The 20,141-nt window shown below is 38.0% G+C and overlaps 1 protein-coding gene across 1 annotated transcript in view; it reads left to right on the top strand.

The window, feature by feature from the left end:
• The first annotated feature begins 2,466 nt into the window (after positions 1–2,466).
• Positions 2,467–20,141, top strand: part of KLKB1 (kallikrein B1) — a 32,923-nt gene continuing 15,248 nt past the window's right edge. Inside the window, exons 1-9 of the mRNA XM_070948291.1 lie at positions 2,467–2,524; positions 7,469–7,628; positions 7,880–7,983; positions 8,246–8,405; positions 16,259–16,368; positions 16,878–17,037; positions 19,018–19,127; positions 19,242–19,401; positions 19,515–19,630. Coding sequence (XP_070804392.1) covers positions 2,467–2,524; positions 7,469–7,628; positions 7,880–7,983; positions 8,246–8,405; positions 16,259–16,368; positions 16,878–17,037; positions 19,018–19,127; positions 19,242–19,401; positions 19,515–19,630 — 1,138 coding nt within the window. The remainder of the gene's footprint in view (positions 2,525–7,468; positions 7,629–7,879; positions 7,984–8,245; positions 8,406–16,258; positions 16,369–16,877; positions 17,038–19,017; positions 19,128–19,241; positions 19,402–19,514; positions 19,631–20,141) is intronic.

A 20,141-nucleotide genomic window follows, 5' to 3' on the forward strand; every position in this document is an offset into this window, starting at 1 on the left:
TTTGTGTGAGCGGTGGCCCAGCGGGCACTCATGCACTGGCCCACCACTCGTGCAAGTTGAGCTGTGCGGATGCGTGCTGGCTTACCACTCGTGCAAGGGCTGCATGTATGTGCACACCCTGGCCCGCCACTTGTGCAGCCCACTTCCCCTCTTCCTCCCCCCCCAGGAGGGCCACCAAGCCGCAAGGGTGGGGGCTGCTGGTGTACAATATCTCTTCATTTTCTACTTTTAGTGAATTTGAGTATATCAAGCACTCTAGGAACCTTGTCTTTATATAGTAAAATTTATGCACAGCTTTGATGGAGCCTATAGAAAAGTTGTATACTATATTACAGGATTAATGTATGACATTTGATTCATAAACAATTATGAAAAACAGGTTTTATAATTGTGCTCTAGCAAAACTAGTAAAAGTGCTGCAATAAAATCATTTGTTTTTTTAAAAGGTACTTTTGGATTCTTAATTATTATGTGCCTCAATCCTGAACACATCTATGTTACAGCCTTAATTGTTACTTTCTATAAAAAAAATAAACATTCTCCTATTCAAATGGATTTGGGCTGGAATGGCTGAAAAGGCCACCTTTCTGTATAAATCTATTAGTGTTACTATAGTCTTTAGTATAGAATTCGACATATATTTTTATTAAATTATCCAACTCTGCTTGTTAAGTCCTACTTCCAAAAGAAGGTCAGTTAGTTAAATTATCCTGTTCATTGCACATTCCTTTGGGTAGTTCCCAAACTGATAAATTCTGTCTTTTCTCATCAATTGTTTCAATTCTTGCTTTTTCCTTCTAGAATTACTGTGAACATGCATTTGCTACAAATATATGCCAGGTTGTTTTCAGGCAGAAAGACAAACATATTTCAACCCTGCAATCAAATCAGACCCCCGTCTGTTTGATTAATTTTTGTTCTTAGAGCAAGAGTAGTAGGATAGCTTTATTTCTTCTTATCCCTTTTTCACAATTTCAGGCTAAATTAGTATAAACTCTTGGATATTAACTGCCCAGAGATGGGCAGTTCAAAATGTGAAAAATACATACATACATACATGCACAAAGACGAATATCTGATTTTTTTAAGCACAGTGGAAAGAAGTATATTGGCATATACATATATAATTAGATAGTAAAATATCTATTTGCCTTTCTGTTCTCCTTTTTTCTTTTTCCCCATCTGTCCATGGGTGTCCAGGGGGTAAAAAAAACAATGATGGTGGCCATAGCTATGCAAAGTCTCATTTTTAAATATGCATTTTGATGCATAGTTTCTATGATGCATTTTGATGCATAGCTTCTATGATGCATTTTGATGCATAGCTTCTATGATGCAGTCTCAATGTACATTGCCTTCCCTCACTCACTCACTCCGTCCCTTCCTTCCCACATTTCTCATGCTAAATTTGCTGTGGAAAGCAAATTTCCACAGCAACTATATATTTTTTCCCGCAAAGGGTGAAACAATGTTTACTGTGCAAGATTTTTTGAAAAGTAAACATGTTAGGCTAAACATTGACAGAGGGGCTGGTATTACGGTGCACTATTGAAACTAGTCTGTTTCTCTTCCTTTCTTTTCAATATAGTTTTTTTTCTTTTCCTTCTTTTGCTCATATTTTTTTTTGGCAAAGAATATCAGTTTACAGAGAAAAGTTACAACCAGTAGAGCCACTGCTCCAGGTAATGGAATTCTTCTACTCAAAAGGGATGGCTTTCTAATATTAGAGAAAACTAATTCTACTGCAGGAGCTAAATTTGAGATTCTTTGCAGCCAGCCATTTAACAATAATACCTTTTATCAATGGAATAATAATTAAAAACCACACCAGAATTGTTAAAAGATAGCTGTACCTTTAACATCATTATTCTAACATATTAATAAGTTTTTTTCCTAAATAATTACAAAAATGATCTGGAATGATTAGAAAATTGATTTTTTAAAAAGTTGCAGACAATCCTCTTTTTTTTCCTCTTATAGAAAATGTTTCTAATAATCCTATATACATGTTCATACATATAAACAACTCTGAAAACGGTAGGTTTAACTTCAATATAGATCTTACAGAATTAAAAACATTAAAAACAACAGCAAAACTTTTATTCAAATGACAACAATAAAACATTTATTTTTTTCATTGAAAACAAATGCCTTATAAACAGTAGCAAATAGGGCCTCCTGAGAAATTCAATGTTTGTGAATTTGAGTAGTAACCTCTTGATATACAACCCTTCCATAGGTTATAATGTAATGCAATTCTTGGTTCATATATATTATAATTCATAGACATGTACTGTATAATAGTTAGAATGGGTTACTTAAAATAAGTGGCTGCAGGTTAAATGGAACCAAATGGACTTTGGCATGAATACATGTAAAACTAAAACTCAAGGTAGAATCATTCAAAAATTGCTACACACAAAAAATGAAATTAAAATATATTGTTGCATTTTTTTTTCTTTTAGGATGTTTTGGATCTTTCAAACTTTTTATTTCATTGCATTGTTTTCCTCTGTACATAGTGGTAAGTACCATACACAGGATCATCTCTATATAATATAAGTCAGGGGAACCCAACACCCAGGCCGCTACTGGTCGGTGGCCTGTTTGGAACTGGACCGCATGAGTGGCTGGCCAGTGCACATGTAGGCCAGTTTCCCTCTCCCCCCTCTACTGGGCCACCAAGCTGTAAAGATTGGGGATCGCTGATATAAGTTACCATAAAGAATAGGGTACTTCAAAGAACTATATCTTAAATCCATACAGAGTTTTGGCTTCAGAAGGAATTTTCAGAAGTAGCATCATTTTCAATTTTTTTTTTTATGAAAAGGCATAAGCTTTTGTGACATGCAGCTCACTTCAGATGCATCTATGGTAGACAGTTTCTATGTAGATGGATTACTGAGTGTGTAGACAAACTTATTGCTTGGCTGAAATGTTCAGTTGAATTCAGAGTCCTGCAAAGAACCAAATGGCCTTTGCCATTTCTCTTTATCACATTTTCAATACCTCATTTCATTAGACATTTTTTTTAAAAAAAGAAATAGAGTGAGAGTTGAAGGGTAATAAAAGACCTACCATAAAAAGGCACGATTAACTGATTTTAATCCTAAATTGGATCATTCTACATTATTTTGTTGATACTCTTACTCATAGATTGCAAAATATTTCTTGCTACAGGGGAGAAAATTAACACTTGCTTATTATTTCATTCTTGGGTCATCTAGAATTTATCTATAATATACTAGAAATAATAAGGGTACTGGCTACTTACAAGACTGGACCAAGGACTGTGGCCAGGGGCATCTTTCATTAGCATTTCTATTTTATTCAAGTGAAAATATCCTTAGAGACAGGATCAATAATTTTTGAATTTAATTTTTTCATGAATTTAGTACTTGCAGGAAGTTTTGAAAAACATGAAAGGTAATAATCAAGAAAAAGTTTCAGCTCTGCAGTGCCTTTTCCAATACATGACTGTGGCAATGATTTATGTTTTTTTATTTATAAATCATAATTACAAAAATATTCCAATCCAGCATTTTCACAGGATAAAAAGAATATATTTGAAACTAGTTGTTGTATTTTCTAAATTGCAAACTCTTTTCAAGCAAGTTAAAATTTAATGATATAACAGGGACAGGCAGTAAAATAAATGCATTTTAATAGTGTAGTTATGCATTTCTTATTCATTTTGGAAGTGCTATAGTGTTTTGGATTTTGATGTGAACAAAAACCATTTCATTTTGCCTATATAACAGTAATGTTCTATATTTGACAGTAACCTTAAAAAAGACTAGAGAATTTGAAAGATGTGAGAAAAAAGAGATGAATGGAAAATACTTCTGTTTCAGCTAAGGAACTTGCAGCCAAACAAGAAATTGTGTTTAGTATAGGGGGAAGAGCTTTTTAAAAAGGAAAGAAGAATGGTTCCCACATTCTGAATTAGCATCCTGGCATAGAATTTTGGGCCATGAATTTTGTTGCAAAACCTGGGTATGAATAACATATTAAGTCTTCAAATAACTGGAATTATTTCTATTTAAAAATATGGATAATCTCTAAATCTTGCCCTTTGGTGACAGTTCTTGTATTACATACTGAATCACAAACTTGTTAGCCACATTTTAGCTTTCATGGTTTGTGATAAGGTTAGCTCATGGTTCTCTAAATTGTGGAAGCTCAGATTATTTGGTTTAAGCAAAACCATGGTTAAATTATCCTGGGGCAAGAACATCCATAGCCCAGCTTCCTTTAAGTCTACAGTTAAGGCAAGATGCTCATTTTTATTTTTATTTATTTTATTTCAAATTTATATACCGCACCTTCTCCCAAGGGACTCAGGGCGGTGTACAGCCAGATAAAAACATACAATACAAACATTAAGAACAATTAAAAGAATATATATTAATTTGGCCCCAGTTTAAAATGACAAACCAATTAAAAATTTAAAATTTAAAAATATGTTAAGCCAGCCCGGTTTGATGAAAAAAGAAAGTTTTAAGGGCAAGGTGGAAGGCACCAAGGTCTTGGATTCTCTTTATCTCAGGGGGCAGCTGGTTCCATAGGGTAGGTGCCCCCACAGAGAAGGCCCTCCCCCTGGGGGTCACCAGCCTACATTGTTTGGCTGATGGCACCCTGAGGAGGCCCTCTCTGTGGGAGCGCACGGGTTGATGGGAGGTTGTTGGTAGCAGCAGGCGGTCTCGAAGATAACTAGGTCCTATGCCATGGAGCACTTTAAAGGTGGTAACCAACACCTTGAAGCGCACCCGGAAGACCACTGGGAGCCAGTGCAGCTTGCACAGGAGCGGTGTTATGTGGGAGCGCCATGCAACTCCCGTAATTACCCACGCGGCCGCATTCTGGACCAGTTGGAGCCTCTGGGTGCTCTTCAAGAGGATCCCCATATAGAGAGCATTGCAGTAGTCCAGGCGAGAGGTGACGAGGGCATGAGTGACTGTGCACATGGAATCCCGATCAAGAAAGGGTCGCAACTGGTGAATCAGGCGAACCTGACAAAAGGTCCCCCTGGCTACAGCCGTCAGATGTTCCTCCAAGGACAGCTGCATATCCAGGAGGACTCCCAGATTGCGCGCCCTCTCCGACGGGGCCAAAGACTCGCCCCCAATAGTCAGTGATGGAGTCAGCTGACTATATCGGGATGCCGGGAACCACAGCCACTCAGTGTTGGAAGTGTTGAGCTTGAGCCTGTTCCTCCCCATCCAGATCCGCACAGCCTCCAGGCACTGAGATATCACTTCAAGGGCATCGTTGGGGTGGCCTGGAGTGGAGATGTACAGCTGGGTGTCATCAGCGTACTGGTGGTACTTCACCCCAAAGCCACGGATGATCTCACCCATGGTGAGATCATCCGTGGCTTTGGATGATCTCACCAATATGATCTCACCAGATCTCATCAATATGTTTTCACTGTATTTTTTTTAAATTTGATTTATATGCTGCCCTTCTCCGAAGACTCAGGGTGGCTTACAATGCGTTAAGCAATAGCCTTCATACTTTTGTATATTTATACAAAGTCAGCTTATTGTCCCCACAATCTGGGTCCTCATTTTACCTATCTTAGAAAGGATGGAAGGCTAAGTCAATCTTGAGCCTGGTGAGATTTGAACTTGCAGTAATTGCAGGCAGCTGATGTTAATAACAGTGCTTTAGTCTGCTGCGTTACCAGGGCTAATTAATCAAATTTATATGACCACCCATCTCAGAGAATGTGATTCTGGATGACATACAACAATATGAGTTATAAGTAGAAAAGGTACTCACTCTATTTCCTTTCATGGACAAGATATTTGAATTCCTGCATAGGATTCCAGTGCCTTCCATCCAGTGGTGGAATTCAAATTTTTTTACTATCGGTTCTGTGGGGGTGGTTTGGTGGGTGTAGTGTGGCTTGGTGGGCGTGGCTTGATGGACATGGTAGTGAGGTAAATAGCAAATAAAGAATAATGTAGATAAAAGAAATAATGTGAATAAAATAGGAATCATACAGAGTCAGATATATGGGCTCTGGGGGACCCTCTCTATTCACATTATTATAAGGGGAAGACGTGCTTGGATACATGAACTCTGAGAGACCCTATCTATTCACATTATTATAAGAGAGGAAAGTGCTTGTTGGAAATTACATTAACAAACAGTTAAACCCCTTTAAGTGGTAATATATCTTCTGAGACCTAGATGTCACACTGGACTGCTGGAAAGGACTGCTATATGGAAAAACATCTGAGTGACCTGACTGTGAATGACACAAAGACCTATATGTTACAAAGAGTTACTTAATCCAATGAATTTACCCAAGGATAGTAGTAACTCTCCCATTAGCAACTCCGAGCACTTAAGAAAAGTTGTGCGGCTAAGATAATTTTGTAAACTAAGATTAATGCTTTAAGTAATTAGATGAACTTATTATTCAGTGTATGTAACCATAGAAGGAAAATCGGATGTATGATCTCATGATTAACCATATATGGAAAATGTATGATCTCACTGAATCCTTTGTCTTAGAAATGTATAAAAACCATTGTATCAGAGTTCTTTCTTTGTTCAAAGCTTCAGGTACAAATCTGGCTCTGAACCTTGTGCAATAAAGCTGTCTCTGACTGACCTGGGAATGTTTTTTAGTCCTTCCATTCCACTACAGTAGGGAAAGGATACTGCAAAATCTCCATTCCCTCCCCACTCCAGGGAAAGGATACTGCAAAATCCCCATTCCCTCCCCACTCCAGGGAAAGGATACTGCAAAATCCCCATTCCCTCCCCACTCCAGGGAAAGGATACTGCAAAATCCCCATATCCTCCCCACTCCTGGGGGAAGGATACTGCAAATCTCCATTCCCACACCTCTCCAGGGGAAGGATACTGCAAAATCCCCATTCCCTCCCCACTCCAGGGGAAGGATACTGCAAAATCCCCATATCCCCCCCACTCTGGGGGAAGGATATTGAAAAATCTCCATCCCCTCCCCACTCCAGGGGAAGGATACTACAAAATCCCCATTCCCACACCTCTCCAGGGGAAGGATACTGCAAAATCTCCATTCCCTCCCCACTCCAGGGGAAGGATACTGCAAAATCCCCATTCTCACACCTCTCCAGGGGAAGGATACTGCAAAATCCCCATTCCCTCCCCAATTCTGGGGGAAGGATATTGCAAAATCTCCATTCCCACCCCACTCCAGGGGAAGGATACTGCAAAATCCCCATTCCCTCCCCACTTCTGGGGGAAGGATATTGCAAAATCTCCATTCCCATCCCACTCAGGGGCCAGCTAGAGGTGGTATTTGCTGGTTCTCTTTGCTCTGAACTACTCAAAATTTCCGCTACCCGTTTTCCAGAACCTGTCAGAACCTGCTGAATAGCACCCCTGCTTCCAGCATTGATTAAACTTAGATCTTCTGACTTCGCAGCACAGCTAACACTCGGCATCTTTTTTTTTTTTTTTGCCTCAGAATGTATGTCTGAGGTGTACAGAAACACATATATCGAAGGAGGAGATATATCTAGGGTTTATACTCCAAGTGCAGATTATTGTCAGATGGTATGCACTTATCACCCAAGATGTCTTTTGTTCTCCTACATACCTGGAAGCTGGGTAAAAACTACTGCAAGGTAATACTAAGATTATTTGATGAATTATGTGTATGTTCCTGCGGGCATGACAGTGGTGTGAAAAGGCCTTTCTAAGACAAAAGAGCAAATAAGGAAATGGAAAGTACTTCTAAATAAATGATGACAAGAAGATGACAAGAGGGGGTGGCAATGGAAATTACATCTTTTGAGTTGGGCGGTCATATAAATCCAGTAAGTAAATGTAAAAAATTCCTATTGTATGAATAATGTATCTGACTTCCAACTATCAGGTTTTCTTGTTTCCTGAAAGAAATTGATACTCAAGAATTACCAAAGATTCACAGGGAAGGAATAATCTCTGGTCATTCTCGGAAGCAGTGCACTCAAATTACTGGTAAGACTTAATTGTTTATGCGACTTTACAAAGCAATGAAAAGAACATATGGCACTAAAAGTGACCTTATAGCAAATCTAATAATTGGTCACTTATTTCAATATTCCTTGTAGCAGAAAATTTGCTAAAGGTTTAGCTGGAAGCTTGAGTTGAAGCCTTTCCAGAACTTCAAGAATTTTACTCAAAGTCCTCTAGGAGAAGGGTTTTCCTTCTTAAAAAAATTGGATTTTCTTCCACATCTTTCTTTCTGTCTTTTTTCTAGCTTGCAGTAAAAAAGTCTATGAAGGATTGGATATGCAAGGGGAAAATTACAATATAACTACTGCTGACAATTATCATCGCTGCCAACAGAGATGTACCAATGATAAGCACTGTTACTTTTTTACATATACCTTAGAATCATTTCACAGTGCACCCCTACGGTAAATAATAATAAATAATATTCAGGATTTGTGTCATTGGACTAAAGGGAGAGTACAAATAGCTTGATACTACAGAAGTTCTTTGATATGCTGGCAGTCCTTGACTTATGACCACAATTGAGCCCAGAATTTCTGTTGCTAAGCGAGACATTTATTAAGTGAATTTTGCCCCATTTTACATCTCACCATAGTTGTTAAGTGAATCACTGCAGTTGTTAAGTTAGTAACACAGTTGTTAAGTGAATCTGGTTTCCCCATTGATTTTGCTTGTCAGAAGGTCACAAAAGCTTATGACCCTAGAACACTGCAACTGTCATAAATATGAGTCAATTTCCAAGATCTTCAATTTGATCACATGATCATGGGAATCCTGCAATAATTGTAAGTGTGAAAAATGGTCATAAGTCACTTTTTCCAAAGCCATTGTAACTTTGGATGGTCACTGGATAAACTGTTGTAAGTCAAGGACTACCTGTACTACCTGCTTGTGGGAATCAACACAATGTACACCCTAGCAAGTGAACTTGTGAAAGCTGGATCTGAAGCATTCGTCAAGAAAGGCAGGGACATGCAAGGTTTTCAGCTATCAAATGTAAACTATGCCCCCATTTCAGTTGCATGTTCAGAACTGGATCTGAAATTAAGTTCATAAAATGGCAGGTTCAGATGCACTTGTGATCCACTGGCCGTTGGTTGCCCGTATGGTGCATCAAAAGTTTTTCATTCTAGGATCCACGAGTTAATCAAATACTTAAATGTATCATATTATTGTTGAACACAATACTGGAATAAATGCAGGGTGATTATATCTAAGTCAGGGGACCTAACCCCTGGACTGCCTCCCTCTACTGGGCCCAGTGGTGGGTTGCTAGAAGCACCAGGTAGCAGCGGAATTTGGAACCTGCCCCGACTGTTCAGAACCAGGCTGCAGAAATTGCGGGCGATTTTAGATGGTGCATCCCCAGTTGCACAAGCAGTGGGGAAGTGCATGCACGCTCCATTTGTGCAAGCGGTGGGAGAGTATGCCCTCCTCTTACACAAATGCAACTGTGTGCGCATGCACAGGCTTGCCTGCTGCTTGTGCAGGAAACCATCCCCCCCCCGCCACCACTGGTTTACAAAGCTGGAAAGATTGGAGAACTCTGATCTAGGTTACAATAGTTAAGTAACTGGACTGGAAATTAGGAGACCATGAATTCTAGTTTTGTCTTTAGAATGGAAGCTAGCTGGATAATTTTGAGCTAGTCAACCTCTCTCTGCCCTAAAAAGAAAATACAGCAAAACACTGTGAAAATATTGCCAAGAATACTGTTGCAATATTTTCAGGATCAGACTCAATAATATTAGTGAGAGTTAAAGTTTTAAATATACTTCCTTTTATTTACAATAGGCATTCTATATTCACTGAATATTCACAGATAGAAGCGAGGAAAAGGGTGTAGGTGGCTCCTTATATATACAATGGGTGGAGCTATAAGTGGGAGTGGTGAATTATGAATACATTAAGAAGTGAAGAATAAGTTAACCCCTGATACCCCATTCATATACTATTTACACATTAGAGAATAAGGCATTTACATCTGACAAATCCCCCTCTAAATGCCGATTCGTTATACAACACCAATTACATTCAGATTCAGGACAATACAAGACATACAATTTAGATGTTAAATATTTGTGTTGCTTAGAAGGTAAAGGCTTTGTCAATATGTCAGCTAATTGTTCTGAAGTATCACAATGCACTGCTTTAATAAATCCATCCTGAGATAATTGTCTTACATGTTTAAATTTTATATCTATATGCCTGGACCTTTGTCCAATGGCATCAGATCTAGATATTTCAATGGCTGCTTTATTGTCTTCATGCATAACAAAAGGCAAAGCAGGTTTTTTCCAAACATCTGAAATTAAATCATTAAACCATACAAGGTTATTTGCAGCTTTGGATAAACAAACATATTCCGCTTCTGTCGTTGAAGTGGCTACTAGTTCTTGTTTACCAGTATACCAGTAAACTGGACAGTCATTTAAAAGAAAAATATAACCAGATGTACTTTTTCTGCATGATGTGTCTCCAGCCCAGTCCGCATCTGCATAACATGTAAGCTTTGGTTCTTTATTATTACTAGGTTCTAATACTAAGCAAAAATCCAGTGTACATTTCAGATATCTTAAAATTCTTTTAACAGCTTCCCAGTGATACATTGTTGGTTTGCTGACGTGTCTGGATAATAAATTGAGTGGTAAGGCGATATCTGGTCTAGTCCAATTAGATATATAAAGAAGTGAACCTATGATTGATCTATAAAACGTGTTATCCTTGAATTCAGGTGAAGATTCATCAGTATTTCTAAGAAAATCAGTTTGCATAGGAGTATCACAGGGTTTGGCATTGTTTAAATTGCATTTATTTAAAAGTTCTATAATCTTATCTCTCTGAGTAAGTTTGAATCCCCTTCTAGTCTTATTAATTTGAACACCGAGATATTTGTTCACTTTACCTAGAGATTTCAACGAGAAATGTTCATTTAACTTATTTACAAAAGTCTTCTCTCTTTGTGTTTTCCTATATATAAAATGTCATCTACATAAATCAACACAAATTCAGTGTAATCATCACCCTTTTTGACAAAGAAACAGTTATCAGCAGTGGTAGCGTTGAAATCCATGGTCTTAAGTACTTTTACTAAACAATCATACCATCTTTTACCAGATTGTTTTAATCCGTATAAACTCTTGTTCAACAGCCAAATTTCATTTTTGTTGGTGTATTGACTGTGAGGTGCTCTTACGTATATTTCCTTATCTAGTTTTGCGTGTAGATACGCAGTTTGTATGTCATATTGAAATACATCAAGGTTGAGTGCTGATGCTACCACTAGAGCTGTTTTGACACTCTCTGTTCTTACAGTGGGGGAATACGTGTCAGTATAGTCCTCCGGATATTTCTGTGCGTAACCTTGTGCAACTAATCTAGCTTTATATAGAGTATTGCCTCCTTCTAAGTTCTTAATTTTATATATCCACCTGGTACCAATAATTGTTTTATCTTTAGGTGCAATTGCAGGTGTAAATACATTTAATCCTTGTAAACTTTCCATCTCTTTTTTCATAGCTAATTCCCATTTTTCTTTTTCTTCACGAGGGAGTTTTAACACTTCCTCATAAGTATTAGGCGTTATTGGCTCATCATCCATATGCATTATGTAATCTCTGTATTTATTTGGCATTTGATTTCTGTTGTTTCTAATGGCTCTTTCAGGTTTGCTATTGTTATCATGCAAATATCTTGCTTCCTTTTTTGTTAGTGTGTCTGTCTTTATTTTGTGTTGGCTATTTGTCCAAGTTTTGGTTTTGTTTTTATATTTGTTGATATTCTGTTTTTCTATGGTCCCTTCCTCATGAGATTTTGTATCTTTACATTTATTTGGAAATATTTCATTAAGATGTAATTTAGACCAGTTGGCCTGTTCATGGAACACAGCTGTTCTGGAAACTATAAATTTGTTATTATTATCAATGAATCTGTACCCTTTGGTGCCAGTTTCATATCCCATAAATCTGAGTCTTCTGGATACGTTTTCTCCCTTTCTTCTCAACTGTTTAGGTATGTGTACGTCTGCAGTGACTCCAAATATGTGCATGTGTGCTAATTTTGGTTTCCTATTATACATTACTTCATATGGTGTCTTATTTACAATACTGGACCAGGTTCTATTTTGTGTGTAATTTGAATAATGTAAGGCTTCTGACCAAAATTGTTTGCTTAAGCCAGCATCCTCCAATGTGCATCTAATCATGGTTTGTAATGTGGAATTCTTTCTCTCTACAATCCCATTCTGAAACGCAGAAAATGGACTAGACGTGTAATGTAGCATTCCTCTATCCTTTAACCATTGGGAGAATTCTTTAGACATGAATTCACATCCCCTATCTGTCATAATTTGTTTTATTCTGATATTGTGTTGTGTTTCTATGCGTTTGTAAAATTCCTTAAATTTTTGAAAGGTTTCATCTTTGTGTTTTAATGTATAAACAAACCCATAACGGCTATAATCGTCTACTATTGTCAGGAAGTAACGTTTTCTATAGGTGATTGATGGAGTTAATGGGCCAACTAAGTCCATGTGTACTAAGTCAAAAATTTTGTTAGTTGATCTAGTAGATTTTCTTGGTCTGGGACTAGTTTTTAGTTTTGTAGATTTACATACTGAGCATTCCAAATAGTTTTCACAATTTTTTATTTTGACACCTTCTGCGTGTTCAGTCATTTTTTGTACTACAGGAAAACTGGCATGTCCTAACTTCCTATGTAAGATGTGAGCACACTCATCATGAATTGGTTTACCTATTTTTGGTTTTTTTTCATTGTGTGCATCTGCGTGATCATGAGATATTTTACATTCATCATTGTCACTGTTACTAATATTTTCATCATCTGCTTCAATACAATCTTCCATATTTGAATCAATGTTATGCAACCATTTTTCCTTTGTTATCAGATAAGGTAGGCCTCCTTTAATCATCACAGTGCCTATATTTATTTTATTCTTCTCCAAAGTCGCTTTTCCCTTTGAGAAAACTATATTAATGTCAGAATCTCTACTTAGTTTTATGGCACTTAGTATGTTATGAGGTATTTCAGGTATTAACAATACCCCCTCTATTTTTCCTAGACCAGGCAAGGTTACATTTCCTCTGCCTAACACTTGAACCTTTTCTTGGTTAGCTACTTTTATTACAAATTTATCTTCTGTAAATGAAGACAATATATTTTTGTTATTAGTGGTGTGATTAGTTGCTCCAGAATCAATAAGCCAATTATTGTTCTCATTTTGCTGTATTTTAGTGTTGTCTTGTTTATTTAATCCATTCAGTGAACCAGATTTTCTATCCTTTGAATTATCTCTGCCCCCTCTATTCTCTTTGTAATTTGGTGGGCTTCTATATCTATGTCTATCTATGGAGGACTGTCTATAATTGTATTTGTTCCTATATTCTGACCTATGTCTTTCCTTTGAAATTTTGGGACAATCTCTTCTATTGTGTTCCCTGGATCCACAATTGTGACATTTAAATGTTTCATTATATTTTTCTTGGAAAGCTACTTTCCTATAAGGTTTGTGTTCTGTGTGATTGCTAGAACGATTTCTTCTTGAATTGTCTTCTGCTATCAATTTATTGGATAGACTTTCTATGGATAAATATCCTAGATTGATAGTGTCTAAATGTGACATAAAACTGTCCCATGATGAATCAAGTGAGTTGATAATAACACTTTTCATTGTTTGGTCTGAAATTACCTCCCCCCTCAAATGCAGCTCAGCTCTTATTTTGTTTAAAGATATTAAATGCTCACTTATGGAAACCCCTGGTTTCACTCTAGATGAAAAGAAATCCTTAGACATTCTTGTGGTGGTAGCCACACTATCGCTGTGAAACAAATTAAACATGCATTGAATAATTTCTGAAACAGTCAGATTAGGTTTGATGCTATGATACATTGCAGGAGACACACTAGATATTATTAAGAAAAATGCTCTATGGTGTAAACAATCTATTTTTAAAGTCCAAGGTCTTTTTGGGGGACTAGTGATAAAAAATAGTAAATTTTCCTTCATAAAGACAACCTGGAGTTGTTGATACCATTCTTGCAAATTAATGCCATCAACCCTTAGTTTTGGGAAGTCACTGGGTAAATTTCCGACATTATTTTGTCCATTACTTACGACCTGGGGCAGTCCGTGGTCTCGCAAGTGTAGAAAATTGCAAAATGGCATGGGGATGCTTGCAACGAGTCTGCGTGGTTCTCTCGCCAGTTCATGTCTTCCCGGACCGTCTGCGTAGTTTCGCGCATGCGCGTTGTCCATTTCTTCTTTGTAGTCGTCGTGGAAGGTTCTCTCCATTGCGGCTCGCTCGCTCTGCTCTGCTTCAGACGAGTCGGTCTCTGGTTCGACCTTGGGAGTTCTGACGACGGCGGCTGCTCTCCTTTTTCTTTTGGGAGCGTTGGCACTTGCTTCGGTCTGTGGTGTAGGGCGGAATCGACAAGGCTCTCTGGGTTCGGGCGTCGGCGCTTTCGAAGTCAGGATGGGAGCGGGCAGGTCTTGAGGTATCGGCTTGCTCGCTCGCTTCTTCGGTGACCCTTTGGTAATTTTTAGTTTTGGCCCAAATGCAGCAAAAAGTGTTTTCATTGCTGATTTTATTTGGGATTTTGTTGAGTCATCTTCACTTTCTGATTCTGATTCTTCTGAGGAGTTCGAATCTTCTTTTTCATTTTCGTTGTCTGATAACGTTTTTCGCGCCAGAAATTTTGAATTGAGCATTTTGATTGGCTCTGCTTCGCTCACCTTGGAGGCCTGTTGAAACCAAGATGGCTGCCATTCAAAATTTCGCGCGGGATCACTGTTTTTCTTCTTCGTAATGACTTTTTCTGCAGTCATATCACTCACTATTTTTGGGTCTTTAGACTTCTCATTAGTGATGTTTTTCTCTCTCGCTGCTCCGCTGTTCTTCAGCATTTCTTGGAGGTTCGCGATGAGGCTTTCATCATTCTTCTGGCTTTTTAATAGTTTTAATATCTCTGACCTGAGTTCGTTATTCTCTATTTCGATTTCTTCCTGGTCATCATTTTCGTCTATTATTTCTTCGTCTTCAGTGGTGTATTCTTCGGATTCTCTCGAAATTGCGTTTGTGGATTCGTTGATTATTTCTTGTTCTGTTTCCATTTCTTTGCTGTAGGCCCTGGTGTTGGGCCTATCTTTCTTAGACATTTTTAAGTTTTTATTGAGTCAATTAACCATCCTCTGCTACCAGCTTGTTGCAATATTTTCAGGATCAGACTCAATAATATTAGTGAGAGTTAAAGTTTTAAATATACTTCCTTTTATTTACAATAGGCATTCTATATTCACTGAATATTCACAGATAGAAGCGAGGAAAAGGGTGTAGGTGGCTCCTTATATATACAATGGGTGGAGCTATAAGTGGGAGTGGTGAATTATGAATACATTAAGAAGTGAAGAATAAGTTAACCCCTGATACCCCATTCATATACTATTTACACATTAGAGAATAAGGCATTTACATCTGACAAATACTATCCTGTAGTCACCAGAAGTTAAAGATAACTCAATGTACCGTAACAACCACATCTGGGTTGAAAAAACTTGATTGAATATTAGATGGCAGCAAAGAAATCTAGAAACGTTATTTGTTGTCTTCTATTTTTTCAGTCCATCCCATATTTTTCTACCACAATCTGCCATTACAGTATACATCTAGAATTTAAATACCATTGCTTTAGATAATATCATATTTTTCCATGAATTCAGTTCAGTCATTTTTTGCGCTAAAGCTGTCTAAAGTATTGGCCATCATTGCATGTTATGATACTAAATTATGAATTAACAATGAGTGATATAGGAGAAATACTTTTTCTTGTCTATGCAATATGTATAGTTCCTATATAGAAACTGTATAATTTTTAAACTCTTCTAATTGCTATACTTTGTTCTAAATTATAATATATAAGTTCTTATAAATTTTAACAATAAATTATAGCATAGTACTTTCTTTCTAATCTGTAGCACCATAAAAGATTAAGAAAGACATTGGATATTGGAGTCATATTGTATTTTAGCCAAAACTGTGGTTTAGCTTTAACCGCAGTGAAATAACCCACAATGACTATGGTTAACCAATGCACTCAGCTATAAATCACAAAGCTGGAATTCACACAGACACTAAGCAATCCCAAGCAAATTGTGTGTCATATAGTATGCAGGTCACGCTTAGCCTGAAATAATTGACCTGAAGTTTGCATTAAATAGTATCTGTTTTCTTTTCCTATGCAGTAATAAATGCTACCTGAAATATAGCAGCACAGGAACCCCAACTCAGATAAGGCACCTTAGGGATGTTGTTTCTGGATTTTCATTGAAGCCATGCCAACTTGCCCAAACAGGTAAGTTGCTTTATCTTAAAAGAAAATAGTGTGGATAATATATCCTAGCCTGTTTTATGGCATGGTGTGTAAATATGTGTCATACCAGATGCTTTTCCAATTTGGCACCCTCCAGATTTGTTGGGACTGGCTGAACATTTTAGCAACTGCAATTCCAGGATATCTGATGGGACCACATTGGGAACTTGCCCTGTAGAGCGAGTTCCCAACCCTACAACAAGACCCTATAGACAATTACAAGGTTATGCATTTATGGTGAGATTAGTGCAGTAGAGAAACACTATATTGTAGCTTTCCTAGTATGGCATCCTTTAGATATACTGGGACTGCAGCTCTTCCAAAGTCTTCACACATCTTGGGATAGACTACTCTATGCACTCAAATGTTTTCTTGTCATGATTCTCATACATTCTGGCAGAATCTGAAATGTAGACTTTTTCTCTCTCGATCCATATGGTTTTTGATAATTTGATAACTATGATGACTTTGCTCATTTATTTTCTGTGCAGATTGTCAAATGGACCTTTTTCAACACTTTGCATTTTCTGGAATTACTGTTGCAAAGGTTTTGACCCCTGACAAATTTATATGTAGAACAGTTTGTACCTACCGTCCAAACTGCTTATTCTTTACATTTTTCAGCAGTGAATGGGAAGTAAAAAGCCAGAGGTGAGTATAGTTTGATAACCTGATGTCATGACAATTCATTCAATTACCTTCTATGGTTCTGTGACATGAGATACCTTGCAGCGGGTATTTCTGCCCATCTGATCAACATTTGACAATGTCACACAGATTTCTTTTTGCAGAAATTACAATCTCGCAAAGCTATCTGGCTCTCAACTTACATCATATATAGCTATATGTACAAGAAGAAAATTAAGATGTTCACCTGGGGAAAAAAAGAATGTACACATATATACACAAACACATATGAAAATGAAAAAAAAAAAGGGAAACAAAAGAAAGTTAGGGAAAACAGCACCCATGTTGGTGGTGTCATAACAAAAAGTCTTCCTATAGAATTAAATGAATATCAACAGCAGGGTGAAATCCAGCAGGTTCTGACAGGTTATGGAGAACTGGTAGTGGAAATTTTCAGTAGTTTGGAGAACCAGCAAATGCCACCTCTGGCTGGCCCCAGAGTGGGGTAGGAATAGAGATTTTGTAATATCCTTCCCTCAGGAGTGGGAAGGGAATGGAGATTTTGCTGTATCCTTCCCCTGGAGTGGGATGGGAATGGAGATTTTGCAGTATCCTTCCCCTGCCATGCCCACCAAGCAACACCACGCCAGTGGTGAAATCCAAATTTTTTTACTACCAGTTCTGTTGGTGTGGCTTGGTGGGCGTTATGTGGCTTGGTGGGCATGGCAGGAGAAGGATACTGCAAAATCTCCATTCCCTCCCCACTCCTGGGGGAAGGATACTGCAAAATCTCCATTCCCTCCCCACTCCTGGGGAAAGGATACTGCAAAATCTCCATTCCCACCCCACTCCAGGGGAAGGATATGGCAAAATCCCCATTCCTCCCCATTTCTGGGGGAAGGATACTGCAAAATCTCCATTCCCACCCCACTCCAGGGGAAGGATACTGCAAAATCCCCATTCCCTCCCCACTCCTGGGAGAAGGGCCAGCTATTGCAAAATATTCATTCCCACCCTACTCTGGCACCAGCCAGAGGTGGTATTTGCCAGTTCTCCGAACTACTAAAAATTTATGCTACCGCTTCTCCGAACTGCTCAAAATTTCCACTACCGGTTCTCCAGAACCTGTCAGAACCTGCTGGATTTCATCCCTGCACCATGCCCACCAAGGCACACCCACAGAACCAGTAGTAAAAAAAAATTGGATTTTACCACTGATCAACAGGCTGGTAAGAGGACAGTTCTTTGAGGACATGAGGCCAGGATAAGCTGTAGGGAAATAGATAGTTCCCCAAGTAACCATCAACTTTTTAGCAGCTTAAGTCAATTGCAATACCTTGAAAAAGTCATGAACAGACTTCAACATTCATCCTAACCCATTAATTTCAATTCAAGAACTTTGTTTAGAAGTTCTGCAGTCAGCGCCAAAACAGTTTACCCAAATAGGATTCAGTTCTGCTGGTTCATATTCAGTTAGGTCTGCGGGCACACGACTGATCATGCTCAGGTTATCTGCTGGTGACACAGATTCATAGGTAAAAGATACAGAACCTAAATACTGTGTGTATTATTCTGTTCTTAATAGGATTTCTCCTGAATCCAGTCCAAACTACGACTTGTAGGATAAGAGAAAAAAAATGAATACAAAGAGACTCAGACGTTAGCAATCTATGAAAAGTTGTGGAGAGATAAGAAAGTAGACTTAAACAATAAAAAAAAATGTTATAGCAGCCAAGTCAGTTGGCAGGTTAACTCATAAATGGCATGTAAGCTTAGATGGACAGAGATCTGGGAAGAAGCAGTTTATATAACTCAAAGAAACTCCACTTTCATTGACTTACTGTATAATAGAGGCTGGAAAATGTCTATTACACTTTCTAAGGTTTTGTATTTATATTAAATTTCCAGTAAAGATACCTCCCTTTGCTTCCTTGTTCTTGTCCAGCTGTGTGGGACTTGAAACAGTCAAATATTAGCCATGATTATTTGGGGTTTTTGCTTTAGGTATACCTGTCTGATGATGACTTCAAGAAGTGAAAAACCAGAGAAAATTACAGAAAGAGCAAATGTTATATCAGGATTCAGTCTCCTGAACTGCCCTAGAGCTGAACCTGGTAATGAAAAGATGATTCAAAATGCTCCTAATTAAAATAAAATTACATGACCAATTTTTGGTCTGTAATCTGTCTTTGACATATACTTTGACTATATTTACCAAATTATTGCAGCATGCCATTCCCAGACCTACCCTGAATTAAACTTCCGTGGGACAGAATTGAGTGTGGAATATGTCAGTGGGCACAAGGCTTGTCAACAACTTTGTACAATGACCATCCGTTGCCAATTTTTTACTTATGTTTCCCGTCAAATGCAGTGCAACCAACAAGGGTATGTAGTTTTGTTTAATTAACAAAATAACCATCATGTGAATTTTTCCATTCTCCCCTTTGGGGGAAAAAAAAACTTTAAGAATGATGCTGATTCTTTTATTTCCTGTATAGCAAATGTAAATGCTACTTAAGAATGTCGGCCAATGGGTCTCCAGATAATATTGAGGCTGAGAATGAAATAGTTTCAGGCTATTCTTTAAGACTGTGCCAAACTAGCAAAAGCCCTGGTGAGTATCCAATTCAGTCCTCTTCTGTTGTCTTTATAGGATGGAACAGGAGATGTTTATTCACTTTGGGAAGACTTGTATCATCCCTAACCTGATCATTTCCAGAAATGTTGGACTAATATTCTCCCAGCCCTGTACTCGCATGTCATCCAATTCATATCAAGGTTCCACAGGGTTTAAAAGAGGCTGTTAACTATATCTCTGGTTTTCTCTCCCCCCCCTTTATTGCCCCTCCCCCCCATGGTTTTGTGTGGAGCTCTTGGGGAAGGAAATTTGACCAGAAGAGCTGCCCAAATTCCAAATCCATGTTCATCCAGAATTCTAGGACCGAGGAAAGCTGCACAAATTGTGGCTTCTATACATAGAAACTATATGTTCATTGTTGATATCTAAGATAATGTAGTGATGATAGGGCTTACAGGCATCCAACCTGTATGTTTTTTTTTTTTAAAAAAAAACCTGTGTTGCCTGTTTATATGAATAGTATATGAAGGCATTTGTTAACTTTAGC

Source organism: Pituophis catenifer, unplaced genomic scaffold (genome assembly GCF_029215685.1).
Source record: "Pituophis catenifer annectens isolate HBS135680 unplaced genomic scaffold, rPitCat1.0.hap2 SCAF_8, whole genome shotgun sequence".
Classification (NCBI taxonomy): Eukaryota; Metazoa; Chordata; class Lepidosauria; order Squamata; family Colubridae; genus Pituophis; species Pituophis catenifer.